General features: G+C 39.8%; 1 protein-coding gene and 1 long non-coding RNA gene across 4 annotated transcripts in view; one reads left to right on the plus strand and one right to left on the minus strand.

Annotated features, from left to right (window-relative positions):
* Positions 1 to 279: 279 nt before the first annotated feature.
* LOC115012657 (uncharacterized) lies at positions 280 to 1319 on the minus strand. Its single transcript, XR_003832713.1, has 3 exons — positions 1188 to 1319; positions 705 to 861; positions 280 to 594 (listed from the first exon to the last, which is right to left on the minus strand). It is a non-coding gene; the product is annotated as an uncharacterized LOC115012657 (long non-coding RNA).
* A 73-nt stretch (positions 1320 to 1392) lies between these two features.
* gsg1l (gsg1-like) overlaps positions 1393 to 22066 on the plus strand; it is a 45749-nt gene continuing 25075 nt past the window's right edge. For 2 of the 3 annotated variants that reach the window (XR_003832712.1, XM_029438376.1), the window contains exons 1-2: positions 1393 to 1753; positions 14865 to 14912. Coding sequence is in view for 2 of the 3 variants with exons in the window: in XM_029438376.1 (XP_029294236.1) it covers positions 1465 to 1753; positions 14865 to 14912 (337 nt within the window). In the remaining variant the exon portion in view is untranslated. The remainder of the gene's footprint in view (positions 1754 to 14864; positions 14913 to 22066) is intronic. The other variant, XM_029438377.1, reaches the window with a different exon arrangement.

Consider the following 22066-nt stretch of genomic DNA (forward strand, 5'->3'; position numbering starts at 1 on the left):
CAGTTTGTTTCCCTGAAGCCACAGTCTGGACACGCAGTGTTTAAACTGAGCTGACGGGAGACTGCAGTCATTATACGTATACATACGTATATTGACTGCAGTCTTTATACGTGTATATATATATACGTATATTGACTGCAGTCTTTATACGTATTTATATATATATATACGGATATTGACTGCAGTCATTATACGTATATATACGTGTTAATATCTGAACTGCTCAGAGTGACTGCAGGTAAATCCAACAGCATTATCATACATTTATCAACGCACCGTTTTCTGCTCTCTTTATTGACTCTCCTGAAGTGCTTTGTCACTCTGAATCTGACTGAGCTGCCATACATCACACACACACACACACACACACACACACACACACACACACACACACACACACACACACACACACACACACACACACACATAGGGGGGCTGTATTGATCTGGAGGTGGGAGCCATAAAATGAGAGGTGATGGATTGGTGCAGTGGGCGGCTCGGCCTTATCGCTGGTGATTTTCATGCCTGGAGATGTGAGCTCTGTGCTGGCTGATAGATAAAGAGGGCCGGCCCGTTTCTACATGTTCTTCAAAGCTGGAAAAACAAATAACGGAGAGGTGTGTCACATTAGAACGGTTCTTATCAGGATCACGAACCATCTCGTAAAGCAGTGATGTAGGAGGAGGTTGTGTCTATTAGCCCACCAGTTGAATCTCTGTCTTGTGGTGTTCCCCAGGGCTCGATGCTGGGTCCGATGCCTCTCGCTCTGTACATGGTCTCGGGCAGTTCAAAGATATCTCCTACCATTGTTATGCAGATACAATGTTCAATGATGCATTTCCTTTAATGAAATGTTCTTGCCTGTAGTGTAGAATTTTACAAAACATATCATTAAAGGTCATATGCCATGTGTTCGCTCTGTTTCTGCTCCGCTTTCTTCCTTTTTGACTCAGTGGGTTTTGGTGGGAATATTATATTTATAACATATAAAGTGAAACTTCAGTGTTTCTGATAAGAGACTAAATAAAAACGGAGAGAGGGTGGGGGGAGAGAGAGAGAGAGAGGAGGGGAGAGAGAGGGGGGGGAGAGAGAGGGAGAGAGAGAGAGGAGAGAGAGAGGGAGAGAAAGGAGAGAGAGAGGAGAGAGAGAGAGAGAGACAGAGAGAGAGAGAGGAGGGGGAGACTCACGCTTCCTCAGTGAGCGTGCTGCTCTCTGTCAGTGAGCCTCTCGTGTCGGTGCTGCTGGATCTGCGGGATGTGATGCTGAAGTAAATGGAAGATTTATAATTGTTTTCTCTCGTGCGCTCGGGACCACGTGTCACTCGCGCTCTGAGGACAAACTAACACAAAGAGGAGAAAAGAGGCAGAGACGCGCGTAATTTCTCTGTGCGTCTTCCCTGCGCCATGCCTCTCCTTCTCCTCCTCTGACCGCCTCCTGCTTCTTCCTTCTTGGAGGGAACTTATCATGAAGACTACGCGGAAATGTCGCGCGCTGCTGTCCGTGGGTCTGAACCTGGTGGCTCTGTTTTTCTCCACCACCGCCTTCATCACCACGTACTGGTGCGAGGGCACCCAGCGCGTGCCCAAGCCCAACTGTAGCAAGCAGCGGCGCCACAACTGCATCGACTACGGCGTGAACGAGACTGACCAGAACAAGGTGCACTACAGCTGGGAGACCGGGGACGACCGCTTCCTCTTCCGCCGCTTCCACACCGGCATCTGGTACTCCTGCGAGGAGAACATCCACGAGGCAGGTGGGCACATCAGTCCAGGGACCGGACAAGTTGTTCCCAACAATAATTAAAGATCAAGTAAAATTGACGCATTTTAGCTCGAAAAACGAATGATGATGTATTTATATAGTATTTAATGCAGCATCCTGTGAGCAGCAGAAGTTTAGTTGTTTAGATGCTATGGAAATGAAAGAGCACGAGCTGTGCCTGCTGAATAAATGAAGCCAACAGGTCAGTCATTACGCACACATCTCTGTGCGTAAAATCCACATCACGTCAGTTTGTTTTTGTTTTGCTTGGTCAACATCCAGGAGCTTTATGAAGGTTGTTCTGATGCGTTAAGGTGCACTGAACACAGTGTGTACTTTACTGTACTGATCACGTGTAAGATATCATCTTCTCCGGGATGGAAGCTTCTTATTAGACACGAACAGATCAATGTTAGATTCACATTAAATTAATTGGCAGCTATTTGCTTAATCGTTTGTTCAAGCAAAAATATAATAATTTCCTGGTTCCAGCTCCTTAAATATAACGATCTGCTGCTTTTCTTTATCGTGTGTTATAATAAACTGGCAACTCTTTTAGTTTTGATTGTTAATACCACACGGCACATTTTCAAGATGTCACATTTGACTTTGGGAAAACAATGATTTTACAGACTGAACGATAAATCAAGAAAATAAAAGTGTAAATATTTGTTAGTTGCAACACGACTTGTCCTTTAAGTTGCATTAAAGGATATTTAAAACTCAGTATTTGTCTTATAGTCAACAAAGGACCAAACAACAAGATGGAAATATTTACCCCACACAAATATATAGATAGTATATAAATAGTATATAGTACATATAGTAATATATATAGTAATATATATATATATATATATATATATATATATATATATATATATATATATAGTATATAGTACTAATACAGCAGGAAATTGTGCATTTAACTGGGACTATTTTCAGCAGCGGATTAGTGGTGAGATTAGAGTCGTAGTGGAAGTGTTTCTGTTATTTTGTCCATCTGAGAGGAAGAAGCTGGACATTCAACTTCTGATAAACAAATGTATGTGTGTGTGTGTGTGTGTGTGTGTGTGTGTGTGTGTGTGTGTGTGTGTGTGTGTGTGTGTGAGACATGTTTTGGCAGTGTATAAGATGCATCCTGCTTCTCAGAGGATAAACATAAGTTGGCTGTTTGATGTAGAGCTGCAACGATTTGTTGATAAATTGATTAGTTGATAATCAAATCATTATTTTGGTCATTTTTGAAGCAGAAAATCCAAACGTTCGGCTCTTAAATGAAATAATTTGATGCTTTGATTTCTTTGTCATTAAATATAATAAACATCATTTGGGGTTTTTGGACCGTTTGTCAGATCAAAACTATTTGAAGACGTCACCTTGAGCAGACCATGTTTTACTATTTTCCAACATGTAAATCGATAAAACGTTTAATTGATAGAACGATGTGCAGATTAATCACTAATGAGCGTGCTCGTTAGTTGCTGTGGCAGCGGAACGAGCCAATCGCCAACAAACAGCTGAGCTTCTGCAGTTACATAACTGCAGAAGCTCGCAGGTGCGTCACAAAGTCATAAAACTTGGATGGATACTGGTGGTGAGCTGCTCCGGTTCTGGCACGACACCGGCGGCACATGCAAAGGATCCGGGTTGATGCTTGATGTTCGGCTGTGTTACCAAAACGAATGACTCGCTAGTTTTTGATCATTCATAAGTAAAGTAATCCAAACAAACACACATCCGAGCTGTGCATATTCACCACAGCGGTGTGAAGGTGAATTGCACTCTGACCCTGGATTTGAGTTTTCCTGTTTCCTGTTTTACTTTGTAAGAACACTGATGTCTCGTTTTACTTCCTGTCTTTGTGTGTTTTCCCGCCTTTTGTGGATAGTTAGCCCCGCCCTGATTTGAAGCTCCTGTGTCTCCTGCTGCCCTCGTGTCTCTGCGTCCTCCAGCTGCGTCCTGTTCTTGTCTGTCGGTTCTTCAATGTTTCCCGGTTCGGTCGTTCCTTCTGTGTTTATCCTGCGATGATCCTGATGTTCCCTCGTGCCAACCTTCGCCTGCTCCCTCACTGTGTTCAATTCAGCTTTGTTCATTAAAGCTCGCTTTTTGTTTGCAACCTGCCTGCTGTGTGTTCTGCGCTCGGGTCTTCTTTACAACGGCATTGTGACACCGTGGACTCCCTGAGAGGACATACTGTTGTTTTCAGTTTGCCTTTGCACCATCAACAGGAGCGTTGAAGAGATGTAAGCCGGCCGGCGGCTGACGAGTCAAAATAGCAAATCTGCTGAGTGTCCATTTGTTCGTGTTTTCTTTCTTTTTTTTCAGATTCTATTGTTTACACGGCAGGTTTTTAAAATATTGTTGGTTGCCGGTGCGGCATTAGCTCATGTGTTCGACCAATCATGTACACTTAAGGTTTCACTGCTGGGAGACGGACTTACTAAGAACTAAGATCGTTCCTGGTTCTTGCGGTGTGGATACAAAAAAAGAGGCTTTCTAGAACTAAAAATAAGTTCCCCCGGTCCGTAAACACCTCATGTCAGCAGTGACTAGTGAAAGAAATATTAATTTCACTTTCCTGTTTCTGCAAAGAAGTTAGTGATGTTTTATTTTCAATCCAAAGAGGTGGAGGAGTCTGGTGGATGAGTCTGGTGGATGAGTCTGGTGGAGGAGTCTGATGGATGAGTCTGGTGGAGGAGTCTGGTGGATGAGTCTGGTGGATGAGTCTGGTGGATGAGTCTGGTGGAGGAGTCTGGCGGAGGAGTCTGGCGGATGAGTCTGGCGGAGGAGTCTGGCGGAGGAGTCTGGCGGAGGAGTCTGGCGGAGGAGTCTGGTGGAGGAGTCTGGTGGATGAGTCTGGTGGAGGAGTCTGATGGATGAGTCTGGTGGATGAGTCTGGTGGATGAGTCTGGTGGAGGAGTCTGATGGATGAGTCTGGTGGAGGAGTCTGGTGGATGAGTCTGGTGGATGAGTCTGGTGGATGAGTCTGGTGGAGGAGTCTGGTGGATGAGTCTGGTGGATGAGTCTGGTGGAGGAGTCTGGTGGATGAGTCTGGTGGATGAGTCTGGCGGATGAGTCTGGTGGAGGAGTCTGGTGGAGGAGTCTGGTGGAGGAGTCTGGTGGATGAGTCTGGTGGATGAGTCTGGTGGATGAGTCTGGTGGAGGAGTCTGGTGGATGAGTCTGGTGGAGGAGTCTGGTGGATGAGTCTGGTGGAGGAGTCTGGTGGATGAGTCTGGTGGATGAGTCTGGCGGATGAGTCTGGTGGAGGAGTCTGGTGGAGGAGTCTGGTGGAGGAGTCTGGTGGAGGAGTCTGGTGGAGGAGTCTGGTGGAGGAGTCTGGTGGAGGAGTCTGGTGGATGAGTCTGGTGGATGAGTCTGGTGGAGGAGTCTGGTGGAGGAGTCTGGTGGATGAGTCTGGTGGATGAGTCTGGTGGAGGAGTCTGGTGGATGAGTCTGGTGGATGAGTCTGGTGGAGGAGTCTGGTGGATGAGTCTGGCGGATGAGTCTGGCGGAGGAGTCTGGCGGAGGAGTCTGGCGGAGGAGTCTGGCGGAGGAGTCTGGCGGAGGAGTCTGGCGGAGGAGTCTGGCGGATGAGTCTGGTGGAGGAGTCTGGTGGAGGAGTCTGGCGGCTTTTTAATAGAAAAAAAGTAATTTAAAACAAATTTCCTTTAATATTATGTATAGAAACAGCCCCTGATAGTCTAGATTAGTTAGTTTGAGGGTGCTATAAAATCAAGGTTTGTCAGTTGCTTCAAACAGTAAAAGGATTATTGATACAGGCTGCTTGAATATAATCACCTGATTGCGGCGAATGTATTATATTACATTTATTCTAAAAAAGTACAAAACTAACTTCTCTCCCCTTCTAGAATAGTTGGGATGAGTTTGCAAAGGCGCAAACGCTCGTGTGGTTTCCATTTCAGTTCAGCTCACACACCTGCACAGCTCAGGCCGACTTAAAGCAAATTAAAGAAAACTCCACATGCACCGACAGCAACACACACAATATATTTCACATGGCCTTTGTTGTGTCTCTGCCAGAAGCACTAACACATTTGAGTTCAGCCACCTGCTGCTGTTTGAATATCAGCTAGTAAAGATTGAACCTCAGATTCCAGCTGACGCGACAGCTCCGTCCAACTCGGATAATCAGCAGAATGGAAACACCTGCGTTAACGTGGAGCCTCTTTAACAACATTTGCCTCTAAATGCAACACATTCATTATAATTCGATGTTTATGATTCTGGTTGTCCTTCATGAGGAACACACAGGAAGCACCAGAAGAAGATCTGGTGGGCATCCTGCTTCACTCAATGTTTTATTCAGCTGTTTGCTTAGTTTTGGAACAAAGTGTAAATGTATGATGATCTGTGTCTGGACTGAAGCAATTAAACATAGTTTATAAATATGTTTCCAGCTCTTGACTGTTGAACTCCACTCCACTCTGGATGTTGGTTTATTACACTAATAGGACCAAAACAGGACGTTTGTTTAGTCTCAAGACTTCGATGATGAAAAGAATTTAATGGAACAGAGCTTCCAGTTCGGGTGATTGGATAAGATGCCGAGACGATTCAGTTTGATAACGTTGTGTTTTAGATGATAACATGTATATTACTGGCCTTTCAGTAACTATATCTGCATGTGTACCCACCTGCTTACCTCTGTAAAGGATCTCTAAAGGAAAGTGGTTATAAAGTGAAATCCTTTCACGCATTATAGTGTTTTTACACAAGTTGAAACTTTGATTTGTTGGTGGTTTCTTTCCAATCTAAATCAATATTTACATTATTTGTGTTGTATCCTGCACAAACTACAATCATACCAAAGATGGTGGCACTACTTCTAACATTACTGTGAATTTCTACTTTTGTGAAATACAAACTTTGTGTACTTAGTAAAGTTTTAGCTTAGAGTTAAAACAAAGTATTTACTTCAGACTTTTTAAATATGAAGTACCGTCCACGTCTCTCTTATTTCCTCTGCGCATCCTGAGGACATGATGACACATTGAGCCACAGCCACCACTGTGTAACATGAATTATCTTCCTAACATGTTCATCCTCAGAACATAAAACAACAGCAGAGTTCAGAGAGTTAATATTTCGTGCCGAGACATCAAAGCGTGTGTCGAGTAATCGCGGAAGATTTTTGTGAAGCGCGTATCGAGGCTTTTGTTGATGACGTATGTGATGACGTTCGAAGTCTCACGAACCTGCCGTACCACGTGACTGATTCAGGAACAGGTTCGCAGGTTTGGCGTGCGATTTGAAATATAAGGGGGAGCGAACCGCAATTGAGCCCCCTCATAATCAACACTTTATATAATATATAATGTGTGGGTTGTTGTTGTCGTAGTATGCATTGTTGCTGTTGAGTTGTTGGTATTGCGTTTGTATTGGATCATTATGGAGCCAGCCAACTAACGAAACAATTGTTATGCACGCCAGCATCATCTTCCTTGTGAGCAATGTAAAGATACCAAATCTAAATCTGTTGAAAGAATAATGTACATCCAACGTGTACATTACACATCCCTTGTGGCGTAGCTCGTAGAGCAGGCGACCCACATTCAAATGCTTTCCGCAGCGGCCCGGGGTTCGAAACAGACCTGCTGCTATTTGCTGCATGTCATTCCCCTTCTCTCTGTCCAATCTTATACTGCACTATCATTTAAGGCGTAAAAAGCCCACATTTGTTTCCAGGCACTCTCTTCTCAATAACACGTAATAACATCAATCTTTATTTTTAAATTAATTATATTCAGTCTTAGATGTGTGCATCAAAGAATCTTCAGGGCAAAGATACTTTACATCCACTGCAGCCTTGCACTTCGCCAGAAGCTTCGAGTAATGAACCCATTTTCGAAACAATTGGCTGAAGTGGTTCAGTGCTTCACACACCTAAGCCATGCCATTATAATCACTCTGCCGGTTTTACATTTATTGTCCACTTGATGGCGCAGTAGAGCAAATGAAGCACCATGAAGCTTCGGCCCATGTGCAAACCAATTGGATGGAAAGCTTCAATGCTTCATGAAGCTTCATCTCGCCATCACGAGTTAATATCAGACGTCTGGGAACAGCTCGACAGATAATTGACATTGTTAAAAAGAGAATTTAGGTGATTCAAAGAAGCTCATACAGAATATAAATGAATCTTTTTTTTGTTAAACAGTTGAACTATAGTAGTAAAAGTTTAAATAACTTCAATCGCTAAAGTCTTCATCCTACGACGGTGCATTGTAAGTAAAACACATAATAACTGAGGCGGGTAATATTCCAAGAAAAAACTCTGAATTTACGAGATTAAATTAGTAATGTACGAGAACAAAACTCAGAAACATTGTGTTGTTGTTTTTTGTCAAGGAACCACAAGGCTTCACTTCACAAGGTTGGATCGACCTCATCACACCACGAAAATGTGTAAATTTCGTAAATTTGTGACTTTATAATCTCAGAGAATATTAAAGTTATTTTTGTCGTAAATGTACGACTTTACCCGGCTCCATCTATATATATATGTGTTTGTATCATCCACTGTGCTTGATGCTAACGATGCTACTTGATAACACCAGGGAATAAAATCTGTGCACGATCATCATTACGTTTACTAAAACAAATCACAGAGCGCAAACTAGCTCCATATGAAAGAAACTTTTATATACTTTTCCTCATCTCCTGATTAAATGACACCAAAGTTTCACAGTTGACAATGTAAATGATCTAAGAAAGAAAGTCCAAAGCGTCTGAAAGTGTTGGGAGTTCAGTTTGAAGTTTGTATTTTCACTGAGTTCAACGCCTGTGTCGAATCTTAAAAGCTAGCGGTTTGATCCCCTGGTAATCTCTTTAACTCTGATTTAGTTCCTCTCAGAATGAAGGGGACGTCGTGGGGTGATGTGGCAGCTCATCAGTGACGCTAGTGTCTGTTAAACTGCTACAGCGTCCCACCAAGACAGACACAAGGGGTTATGGGACAGAAAACAACAGATGGCTGACATTTTACTGAACAGCGAGAATGAGGCAAAGGCTGAAAGGTGCTTACATACAGAACATTTGCTATTTATAGACTGTCTGGTCTAAGGCTGTATTCTCAGTAGGGATGTCACAAAAACAGAAATGTAGAAGTCGATAGCAATACCAGTGAACTTCCACGATTCTCGACACCTGATTCAATACCACGGTAAAAAACTAAAAATATATACGTATTATAATTATTGTTAGGAAGTTAAACGGGTCATAATTCTCTAATATCTATTTTATATTGCTGGGAAAACTTTATCTAAATAAGTTTCTTGCCGAAAACTACATTTTACGAGACTACATTTGAACACATCATGATAACTTTATATTACTTTTTACTGAATAGAGCATGAATGCAATGGAGCCTGCGTACACCGGCTGCTAACTGCTAACGTGAACTAGCTCTCCTGACGGTTTCAACACAGATCTGTTCTTCACAATGTAACATTGTAATGTTAAAAAAATAAGTGCTTTATATCGTCGGTACTGTTGTGCACTATGGTAACGAGTATCGTCACTTTTTCAGAACCCAAAACTGTCCGATCAGCGTTGACAGATGTACGATAATTATAGTGTTTCTACGATAATTTTGACTGTACATTGCACAATGAATAATGCAAAGTCATAATGTGCATTTGACCATTTCTTTTACGCTTACAATCACTAGTTGGTTTCAGTTTATGCTCTCATTTTAATAAATGTCCGGATAAATCCTACGTCTGGTTTACGCATCTCCTCTCACGTGACCTCTTTTCAGGCTATTATGCTTGGTGTCGGTTACGATGTTAATGAACGCGACTCGTTCTCTCCGGCTCCTCCGTGCGTATTTGAAGAAAGTTAGCATGAAAGTTAGCTTTGTATGCTGCACTAAGCCCAGTTATTTATTCCAATAGCTTTCCTCATGGCCTTAATGTTCGCAGTTGTCTGACATCACACGACAATAGAGGCGCACGTTGTAAACCATCATCTAAAAGGCAACGTAAAGTATATTTGCATGTATTTAAATCACGTAGTGAAATGCGAAACGTTATTTGGTTAAATGTTAAAAATCAGCTGAGATTTGAATCGTGTACATTATGCAAAGAAACATCAGTTTGTCAGCCATGTTGTTTGTTTACATTTGGTGTCATGAACCTTGATCGTTTGGAAGTTGGAAGTTGGAAATTTCAACTGGGAAAAATGGGACCTCCGAGTTGTCTTGAACGCAGCATTAGACATCTCACCTGTTTCACATGTGCAGCTCAGGTGTGTTATTACTCGTCTCCTCAGGAAGCTGATGCTGCAGATGAAAGTGTCAGATGTGTTGAAGCTGCTGCTGCCATCTTTGTTTGTGATATTTTGTCATCTTGAATCTTGAGGCCTCTTCTGTGTTTCATCAGAGACTTTTTAAAGTTTTACCTGTTGCATGATGCACACCGTCCTGAGAGATCCTCGGTGCTCCAGATATTTCTGTGGTTAAATATTAAACGTATATTAATTATTCCTGCTGACGCCTGATGAAAGGAAGCTTTTCTGCAAGACTGAAAAACACAGTGCCGCAATTATTTATTAGTTTTCTCTTTAAGGTCCATTTTAAAGTTCTTTCTGTATTATTCTCTTCTCATTATATTCTCTGTGCTTCATCAGCGACACAAAGTATTTACTGATTCTTACAAACAAGTTGAGGAAATTAACAGATTTGAATTTAACTTTTATTTAATAAACTTTCAAAAGGAAAAATATAATGAATCAGTTTATTATGTTATGTTTACAAGTGAAAGATTGGCATTATTTTTTAGACTTCAGACATTCATCGTCTTCAATGGTTATAAATATGCTAAATATCATAGAATGTTTTAAAACTAAAATCTGTTTTATGACTTTGTTGAACTGTAAACGGATATATATTAAAATAAAAGGCATAAAATAAATATATATATATTTATATATATATTTATAATATTATATATATATATATATATATATATATAAAGATTTCATTACAAAGTAAAACATTTTAAATGATAATAATATATAATTTAAATACGTATAATTTAAATACGTGTATATATATACTGTTTATATATATGATATATATCATATATATCATGTGCTGTTACAACACAAGCTGCAGATTAGACGTGTTGTGTGAAACAGATTTACTAATTAAAAACTGGAAATCAACTCTCGTTAATATACTTTGAGTAAACAGCTGTGGGCTCAATTTAATCTGTAATCTGTGAAGTTTGTTTACTTTAACGAAACAGAAATGATCAGAATTTGTCAGTTTCAAATTAGATTCAACAAACAGTTTAACTTCTTAAACTGAGACGACACTGCTGGGGAATAGCTTCAGACTTGAGAATTTAAAGAGATGAAACAACTGGAGTTTCTCCGACTTCACTCGACGTTTTAACCTTTTGTTTCCGGAATCATCAGGACCAGAAATACTTTATTTGTCCCGGAGGGGAACGTAGATTTGCTCAGTTGCTCCATTTTAGAATAAAATCCAATCAAAAATATTTATAGAAATATAGAGAGAGATATAAGTCACAGTAAAAATGTTCTACAGTATATAACAACAATAAATATGTAAACATATGTTTATGACAATATATACAGCAGTGCATATAATGATGTGTAATACGGTGATGCAGGCCAGTGATTGGAGGATTGCTCAGGATATATAATTCATCCTGCTGCTGTCACATCTGCACAGCCTCCTGGGCAATTAAAGGTGAAATTAAAAAACATAATCATGCCGTCATGGTCACTTCAGGGAGGCTTACTGACTTCATTACATCCCTGAAATCTGGCAGGAAGGGCGAGGAGACGGGTAAGCAGCTCAACACTGTTCTAACCAGTAATGAGAACGCAGTGTGACGGCTTCACTCTGCAGAGTTCACTTTCACATCAGAACGAGTAAACTTTATTCACCTTTCAGCAGCCAGCGACCTTTTATTTACCTGTGTGTGTGTGTGTGTGTGTGTGTGTGTGTGTGTGTGTGTGTGTGTGTGTGTGTGTGTGTGTCTGTAGTCATTGCTGTTTTATTGATTCACGGGAATAGTCACCAATACTGGTCGACAGCAGACTGGTGGCTTCCCAGTTCACGTGCTGTAAACTAACTGGACTCGTTGAGTTGAGACAGTTGCAAATATTGAGTTGATATAGTTAATATTGTCCAAAAAAGTCTAAAAATGTACTTTACTGGGAGGAAACACTTTTTAATCCACACTTCAGACAGACCGTTAGCACTTCCCCTCGCTGTCCCTGGAGTTATTCAATGATCTTAAACATGTTACAGTGAGCTTTAGGGTTAGGGTTAGGGTTAGGGTTAGGGTTAGGCTTTAGAGCCAGGCTAGCTGTTTCCACCTGTTTCCAGTCTTTGTGCTAAGCTAAGCTAATGGGTTCTGTACAGGACACACGGCTTCCTGCACTGAAGAGGGGCTGCAGGATATTTAGCTCTAATTGTGACACGATCTGTATACAAATCAAACATTTTTCCAAACAAGTTTCATGTTGTCGACTTTTCTCAGCGTTATTTGAAGAAGTTGCTGTGAAGAGAAACTTCTCTGATTTTACACTTCAAAGTGTTTCCAGGTGTTGGGAGAACTTTCTGAAAGGAAGAAGTATAAAGTATAAAACCTTCAGAGTCCAGAGGAGCTGTGGGAAGCGGGCTCAACTGGCAGCAGGAGAGATGCATTGTGGGTAATGCAGGTGCCAGGTTTTGTCTTTTGTTCTGCATCGATTTAGATCCTTTGTTATTGTCCTCTGTGAGTCCATCTGTGTTCTGTCGTCGTTCACTTATAGTTGTTTGCATGCGGAGCTGCAATACGTCCTCAGATCTTTTACTAAAAAGTAGCAAAACAACAAGTGGAAGAAAACATTTTACTTAAAAGTACAAAAGTATTTGCATCAAAATACACTTAAAGTACCAAAAGTTCATGCTGAATCAGAATTATATTATATTATAGTATTATAGGTATTGATGCATTCATGTGTTCACTTTAATGTTGCAGCTAGTGAAGGAGAAGCTAACTTTAATTACTGTAATTATTTTTAATTACTGTAATTACTTTTAATTAATGTAATTACTTTAATTATTTTTAATTACTGTAATTAATTTAATTACTGTAATTAATTTAATTACTGTAATTATTTTAATTACTTTAATTACTTTAATTACTTCTGAGTAGATTGTGAGTTTAGCCTCTGGGATAAAGTCTCATTTTAACTCGTAATAATACATCATTAATTTGTTGATATATAGTGGATTAAAAAGCTCCGAGCTTTAGTGATGTACAAGTATAAAGTTGCAGAACAGTTCTGTGGTTGAGTGAATGTACTCTTTGCACACTGAACAGCTGAAGTTACCTCAACGTGTTAAAGTGAGTTCTCTGCTCCACCGCTGGAGACGTAATGCTACATTAGCCGTCGTTTCACGAAACCATTCACTCTCATTACAGCTGCGATTAGCCCCGAATGACATCAGATCACTGATTAAACAGACTGCGGAGCTGCAGGCGAGAGAATCATGAAGGAGAGCTGTGGAAAAGAAATGTGAAACCACCTGAAGCCTCTTTAAAGATCTCCTCCATCACAGAGTGACTGACCGGCGGACTGATAACTGCGAGGGTTAATTGTCACATTAAAGGACAGTTTTCCTCCCATGTGCAGAGGGAAGGCGGAGGAATACTGATCGTGCTGTAAGTTAGTGCTGTCATCAGGTCACACACAAGCCCGCTCACTCTTTAATTACATTTTAGATTCATGTCCTAATCAGACGCTGCTCACCTTTTGGCTGCGACACACTTTCCCTCACCTCGTCATCTGTTGCCCGCTCTCTCTCTCTTCACGTCCCTCCAGTTTTAACCTTGGAAAAAGATTAATTGTTACACTTCAGACGAGTTTCTGGGCAGTGTTTTGTCAAATGTAGCACGATGCATTTATAACGAGGTCATTATCAGTGAAGTTTTAATTTCGGTGAAGTTGGAGAAGAAGAAGGATTCAGACGGGACGTAAACAATCTTCACTTCTGAAGCCAAAGGAAGTGACTCCTGCTTTTCAAAAGAAAAGTCTGATTGTATAGAAGTCTATGAGAAAATCTGTAGTTTCAAGTCTTCTTCAACACATGATGTTCATTTAGTAACTTATGGAAACATTTAGAGTAAAATAGAGGATGAAGCAGCGTCTCTTTAGGGCGGGGCTACCTGTGATTGACAGGTCTCTATCACGGTGTTGTCCAGTTTGGCTCTCCGGGCTTTCGTAATAAACTTGAACTTGAAACTTGATCAACAATCTAAATGTAACTCACCTTCCACAAATACACAAAGATCAGGTCATTTAGATCAGGGAGTTACCGTAGTTACCCCTTTCTGTCTCATCTCTGTCTCCAGATGATGTGAACGACGCGTTAATGCTTCGTAAAAAGAAACGAAGGAATAAAATATCAAACTGTTACTTTAGATTGTGAGTTTAACATCGTTTAACATCGTTTAACATCGTTTAACATCGTTTAACATCGTTAACATCGTTTAACATCGTCCGGTCGCTGTATATTTATTATGTCAGTGTTCTGGTGTTCATCCTCGCAGACACCACAGATACACGTTTCATTCACGTCTGTTTACGCCTCTGACTCGTAAATCATCACACCGAGTATCTTCATGTGTTCGGGGTGGAGTGTGTGTGTGTGGGTATTTCACACTTTGACTTGAGGACGGCGCTGGATGAAGTGTTTACCAAAGTTATTACAATTCATCCCGAGAGGAACAAGAACGTTTGTACAACATGTCAGTTGTGCTTTCAGTTCTTCAGACCTTTTATTATAAAGCACAAACGTGAACCTCAAGGTGGCGCTAGATGAGGAATGAGAGGGTCAGCAGAGGACTTCTCCTCTGGGGATCACGAATGTCTGTACAGAATCGAATCCATCCAATAGATGTTGAGATGTTTCAGTTTGGATCGACCAATCAGCTACGAGCAGTGAGCGGCTGTTAGCTCAACGCTTTGACGCACTGACACTGACGCTCGTTTTCTCGTTTTCTCTCCATCTTTACCTTTCATCCTTCTCTCATTCATCCCCTCTTCCTCTCAGGTGAGAAGTGTCGTAGCTTCATTGATCTGGCCCCGGCGTCAGAGAGAGGTGAGTAATGAGCGTCATTAGGCCTCGCCGCCGCTCCCCGCCTGTTTGTCAGACCTAGAAAACCAAAAATATCTGCATCTCTTTATTGGACTCTTTATTTGGAGTCTTCAGAGGATTCTCTTCTGACACATTTACCTGCAGAGAACAAAATGTGATGTATAACCCTCCGCACAACCTTCTTAAAAATGTAGATGTTTTGATAAATCATCATCGATATGATTTCATTAAAGCGAGATGAGACGGATCTTGTGTCCGGCTGTAAGAAGGACGTCTTGTAGTGCAACGTGTCTTTAATGTAAATGACACCAAAGACATCTGCTGAGCATCAGAAAACAAGAAGGTCGCAGGTGAAGTTTAACAGGTTGTGGACGTGATAGAAGACAGAAGTGTTGACTGTTGGTCCGAGTCACACGCTGTCTTTTCACACCATGTTCACAGAAATGTATGAAAACTGATGTTCTGCTTCTGATGTCTGCGTGCTCACTCCTGCGGAGAATTCGAGCGTGGGAAACATGTTGGGACCGATTTTTCCGGCGTCAATCTGCGTAACACGAACACGTGCTTCTGGCAGAATGTTGGACAAATGGGTTCCTTCCAATGGGACATGCATCCGACTATTTGGGAGACAATAAAGATCAGTTTGTCCTCTGACAAGACAAAAGAAGACGAAGGCCTCAGTGTTCTTTCAACAAACTAGATTGTTCAACATGTCGTGCTTAAAGGCTAAAGTGTCAACAAATCTGCATTTTATAGTCTGGACTCTGGACCATCACCCCCCAGTTCAAGTTAAGATCATTAGTAGTTCAAGTTAAGATCATTAGTAGTTCAAGTTAAGATCATTAGTAGTTTAAGTTAAGATCATCAGTAGTTTAAGTTAAGATCATCAGTAGTTCAAGTTAAGATCATTAGTAGTTCAAGTTAAGATCATTAGTAGTTCAAGTTAAGATCATTAGTAGTTCAAGTTAAGATCATTAGTAGTTTAAGTTAAGATCATCAGTAGTTTAAGTTAAGATCATCAGTAGTTCAAGTTAAGATCATCATAGTTCAAGTTAAGATCATTAGTAGTTCAAGTTAAGATCATTAGTAGTTCAAGTTAAGATCATTAGTAGTTCAAGTTAAGATCATTAGTAGTTCAAGTTAAGATCATTAGTATTTTAAGTTAAGATCATCAGTAGTTTAAGTTAAGATCATCAGTAGTTCAAGTTAAGATCATTAGTAGTTCAAGTTAAGATCATTAGTAGTTCAAGTTAAGATCATTAGTAGTTCAAGTTAAGAATCATTAGTAGTTTAAGTTAAGATAATCTGTAGTTTAAGTTAAGATCATCAGTAGTTCAAGTTAAGATCATTAGTAGTTCAAGTTAAGATCATCAGTAGTTCAAGTTAAGATCATCAGTAGTTCAAGTTAAGATCATCAGTAGTTTAAGTTAAGATCATCAGTAGTTCAAGTTAAGATCATTAGTAGTTCAAGTTAAGATCATCAGTAGTTCAAGTTAAGATCATTAGTAGTTCAAGTTAAGATCATTAGTAGTTCAAGTTAAGATCATTAGTAGTTCAAGTTAAGATCATTAATAGTTCAAGTTAAGATCATCAGTAGTTCAAGTTAAGATCATTAATAGTTCAAGTTAAGATCATTAGTAGTTTAAGTTAAGATCATTAGTAGTTTAAGTTAAGATCATCAGTAGTTCAAGTTAAGATCATTAGTAGTTCAAGTTAAGATCATTAATAGTTCAAGTTAAGATCATCAGTAGTTCAAGTTAAGATCATTAGTAGTTCAAGTTAAGATCATTAGTAGTTTAAGTTAAGATCATTAGTAGTTCAAGTTAAGATCATTAGTAGTTCAAGTTAAGATCATTAATAGTTCAAGTTAAGATCATTAGTAGTTTAAGTTAAGATCATTAGTAGTTCAAGTTAAGATCATTAGTAGTTTAATAAAAAGTCTTAAACATTCAGATTTATTAGCAAATATAATTTTCACTTTTAAGTTTCCTGCCACGTGGAACTTGTGTAAACATCTTTAGAGCTTAATGAAGCTAAGTTGCATAAAATACAGTTGAGGGTTAAATCTTCGGGGGGAAATGTCAGAGAGACTTGGGACTCTGGTGTTCCAACAATAGAACCACAAAGGTCTATCTGCACAATGAGTTTAGTTTCTACCCATAATGCACTGAATTGGCCCAAACAGTGTTAACTTCACTAGCTAGTGTGCAGCATGTGATGTGTCAACATGGGTTGGAGTTGGTTTTATAGTTTTCACGTTATGAACTGTTGTCGACCTTGTTCACCCTCGGTTGACGACATGCTGCTTACACATTAATGTCATATATAATAATACTTAAACTACATTTACTTGTGATGGAGTATGTTTGCATGTATCAGTACTTATTCAGTGGAGGATCTACTTCTTCCACCTCGTAACTTCATCAGATTGTTCTAGAAGCATTTCTTCCTCAGAAGCGTTCCGAGGCCTTCGTTGTGATTATATTGACGGAGGAGGGAGCAGAAAGGAAGTGACATGTATTAATTGAAATGAAACAAGCTCCGTATTTTCCCGTTGTGTTGTCAGTTTTGATTAATGGAAGTTATGGGAACCTGCTCTCTAACAGAATGAAGACGACGCCTCATGTTCACGTTCGAGGTTTAAGCAGATTTTAACACAATTTTCAGAGAAGAATGAAAATCATTGTACGGAGAAATCACAGATTTATGAGTGAGGTTTGGTGAGAACCAACATCCAGCTGGAAACAATTACAAATGTTTGTTTACACGAGTTTAAAAGAACATTTGTCTCATCAGAGGAACACGTCAGATTCATGTTTCTTTCAGAGACAATTTACAGTTTTTCTACCAGATGTATGTATGTACAGTTAGATATTAGATAAATATTTGGACATTGACACTATGTTCATCATGTTGGCTCTGTACACGACCACAATGGACTTGAAATTAAACAATCAATATGTGCTTTAAGTGCAGACTTCCAGCTTTAATTTGAGGGTATTTACATCCAGATCAGATGAACGGTGGAGGAACTACAACACATTGTATACGTGGTGTCCCCTTTTTAAAGGACCAAAAGTAATTGGAAAAGTAACATAATCATAAATCAAATTGTCACTTTTAATATTTGGTTGCAAATCCTTTGCAGTCAATGACAGCCTGAAGTCTGGAACCCAGAGACATCAGCAGACTGCTGGTTCGGTCCCTGGTGATGCTCTGCCGGGCCTCCACTGCAGCTGTCTTCACTTCCTGCTTGTTCTTTGGGCAGTTTCCCTTCAGTTCTGTCTTCAGCAAGTGAAATGCTCACTTGGATTCAGGTCAGGTGACTGACTTGGCCATTGCAGAACATTCCACTTCTTTGCCTTAAAAACTCTTTGGTTGCTTTCGCAGTACGCTTTGGGTCATTGTCCATCTGCACTGTGAAGCGCCGTCCAATGAGTTCTGAAGCATTTGGCTGAATATGAGCAGATAATATCGCCCGAAACACTTCAGAGTTCATCCTGCTGCTTTTGTCAGCAGTCACATCATCAATAAATACAAAGGAACCAGTTCCATTGGCAGCCATACATGCCCACGCCATAACACGACCACCACCATGCTTCACTGATGAGGTGGATCATGAGCAGTTCCTTCCCTTCTCCATACTCTTCTCTTCCCATCATTCTGGTACAAGTTGATCTTTGTCTCATCTGTCCACAGGATGTTGTTCCAGAACTTTACAGAATATGCTAAATATCATAGAATGTTTTAAAACTAAAATCTGTTTATGACTTGTTGAACTGTAAACGGATATATATTAAAATAAAAGGCATAAAATAAATATATATATATTTATATATATATTTATAATATTATATATATATATATATATATATAAAGATTTCATTACAAAGTAAAACATTTTAAATGATAATAATATATAATTTAAATACGTATAATTTAAATACGTGTATATATATACTGTTTATATATATGATATATATCATATATATCATGTGCTGTTACAACACAAGCTGCAGATTAGACGTGTTGTGTGAAACAGATTTACTAATTAAAAACTGGAAATCAACTCTCGTTAATATACTTTGAGTAAACAGCTGTGGGCTCAATTTAATCTGTAATCTGTGAAGTTTGTTTACTTTAACGAAACAGAAATGATCAGAATTTGTCAGTTTCAAATTAGATTCAACAAACAGTTTAACTTCTTAAACTGAGACGACACTGCTGGGGAATAGCTTCAGACTTGAGAATTTAAAGAGATGAAACAACTGGAGTTTCTCCGACTTCACTCGACGTTTTAACCTTTTGTTTCCGGAATCATCAGGACCAGAAATACTTTATTTGTCCCGGAGGGGAACGTAGATTTGCTCAGTTGCTCCATTTTAGAATAAAATCCAATCAAAAATATTTATAGAAATATAGAGAGAGATATAAGTCACAGTAAAAATGTTCTACAGTATATAACAACAATAAATATGTAAACATATGTTTATGACAATATATACAGCAGTGCATATAATGATGTGTAATACGGTGATGCAGGCCAGTGATTGGAGGATTGCTCAGGATATATAATTCATCCTGCTGCTGTCACATCTGCACAGCCTCCTGGCAATTAAAGGTGAAATTAAAAAACATAATCATGCCGTCATGGTCACTTCAGGGAGGCTTACTGACTTCATTACATCCCTGAAATCTGGCAGGAAGGGCGAGGAGACGGGTAAGCAGCTCAACACTGTTCTAACCAGTAATGAGAACGCAGTGTGACGGCTTCACTCTGCAGAGTTCACTTTCACATCAGAACGAGTAAACTTTATTCACCTTTCAGCAGCCAGCGACCTTTTATTTACCTGTGTGTGTGTGTGTGTGTGTGTGTGTGTGTGTGTGTGTGTGTGTGTGGTGTGTGTGTCTGTAGTCATTGCTGTTTTATTGATTCACGGGAATAGTCACCAATACTGGTCGACAGCAGACTGGTGGCTTCCCAGTTCACGTGCTGTAAACTAACTGGACTCGTTGAGTTGAGACAGTTGCAAATATTGAGTTGATATAGTTAATATTGTCCAAAAAAGTCTAAAAATGTACTTTACTGGGAGGAAACACTTTTTAATCCACACTTCAGACAGACCGTTAGCACTTCCCCTCGCTGTCCCTGGAGTTATTCAATGATCTTAAACATGTTACAGTGAGCTTTAGGGTTAGGGTTAGGGTTAGGGTTAGGGTTAGGCTTTAGAGCCAGGCTAGCTGTTTCCACCTGTTTCCAGTCTTTGTGCTAAGCTAAGCTAATGGGTTCTGTACAGGACACACGGCTTCCTGCACTGAAGAGGGGCTGCAGGATATTTAGCTCTAATTGTGACACGATCTGTATACAAATCAAACATTTTTCCAAACAAGTTTCATGTTGTCGACTTTTCTCAGCGTTATTTGAAGAAGTTGCTGTGAAGAGAAACTTCTCTGATTTTACACTTCAAAGTGTTTCCAGGTGTTGGGAGAACTTTCTGAAAGGAAGAAGTATAAAGTATAAAACCTTCAGAGTCCAGAGGAGCTGTGGGAAGCGGGCTCAACTGGCAGCAGGAGAGATGCATTGTGGGTAATGCAGGTGCCAGGTTTTGTCTTTTGTTCTGCATCGATTTAGATCCTTGTTATTGTCCTCTGTGAGTCCATCTGTGTTCTGTCGTCGTTCACTTATAGTTGTTTGCATGCGGAGCTGCAATACGTCCTCAGATCTTTTACTAAAAAGTAGCAAAACAACAAGTGGAAGAAAACATTTTACTTAAAAGTACAAAAGTATTTGCATCAAAATACACTTAAAGTACCAAAAGTTCATGCTGAATCAGAATTATATTATATTATAGTATTATAGGTATTGATGCATTCATGTGTTCACTTTAATGTTGCAGCTAGTGAAGGAGAAGCTAACTTTAATTACTGTAATTATTTTTAATTACTGTAATTACTTTTAATTAATGTAATTACTTTAATTATTTTTAATTACTGTAATTAATTTAATTACTGTAATTAATTTAATTACTGTAATTATTTTAATTACTTTAATTACTTTAATTACTTCTGAGTAGATTGTGAGTTTAGCCTCTGGGATAAAGTCTCATTTTAACTCGTAATAATACATCATTAATTTGTTGATATATAGTGGATTAAAAAGCTCCGAGCTTTAGTGATGTACAAGTATAAAGTTGCAGAACAGTTCTGTGGTTGAGTGAATGTACTCTTTGCACACTGAACAGCTGAAGTTACCTCAACGTGTTAAAGTGAGTTCTCTGCTCCACCGCTGGAGACGTAATGCTACATTAGCCGTCGTTTCACGAAACCATTCACTCTCATTACAGCTGCGATTAGCCCCGAATGACATCAGATCACTGATTAAACAGACTGCGGAGCTGCAGGCGAGAGAATCATGAAGGAGAGCTGTGGAAAAGAAATGTGAAACCACCTGAAGCCTCTTTAAAGATCTCCTCCATCACAGAGTGACTGACCGGCGGACTGATAACTGCGAGGGTTAATTGTCACATTAAAGGACAGTTTTCCTCCCATGTGCAGAGGGAAGGCGGAGGAATACTGATCGTGCTGTAAGTTAGTGCTGTCATCAGGTCACACACAAGCCCGCTCACTCTTTAATTACATTTTAGATTCATGTCCTAATCAGACGCTGCTCACCTTTTGGCTGCGACACACTTTCCCTCACCTCGTCATCTGTTGCCCGCTCTCTCTCTCTTCACGTCCCTCCAGTTTTAACCTTGGAAAAAGATTAATTGTTACACTTCAGACGAGTTTCTGGGCAGTGTTTTGTCAAATGTAGCACGATGCATTTATAACGAGGTCATTATCAGTGAAGTTTTAATTTCGGTGAAGTTGGAGAAGAAGAAGGATTCAGACGGGACGTAAACAATCTTCACTTCTGAAGCCAAAGGAAGTGACTCCTGCTTTTCAAAAGAAAAGTCTGATTGTATAGAAGTCTATGAGAAAATCTGTAGTTTCAAGTCTTCTTCAACACATGATGTTCATTTAGTAACTTATGGAAACATTTAGAGTAAAATAGAGGATGAAGCAGCGTCTCTTTAGGGCGGGGCTACCTGTGATTGACAGGTCTCTATCACGGTGTTGTCCAGTTTGGCTCTCCGGGCTTTCGTAATAAACTTGAA

Source organism: Cottoperca gobio, chromosome 8, assembly GCF_900634415.1.
Source record: "Cottoperca gobio chromosome 8, fCotGob3.1, whole genome shotgun sequence".
Lineage (NCBI taxonomy): Eukaryota > Metazoa > Chordata > Actinopteri > Perciformes > Bovichtidae > Cottoperca > Cottoperca gobio.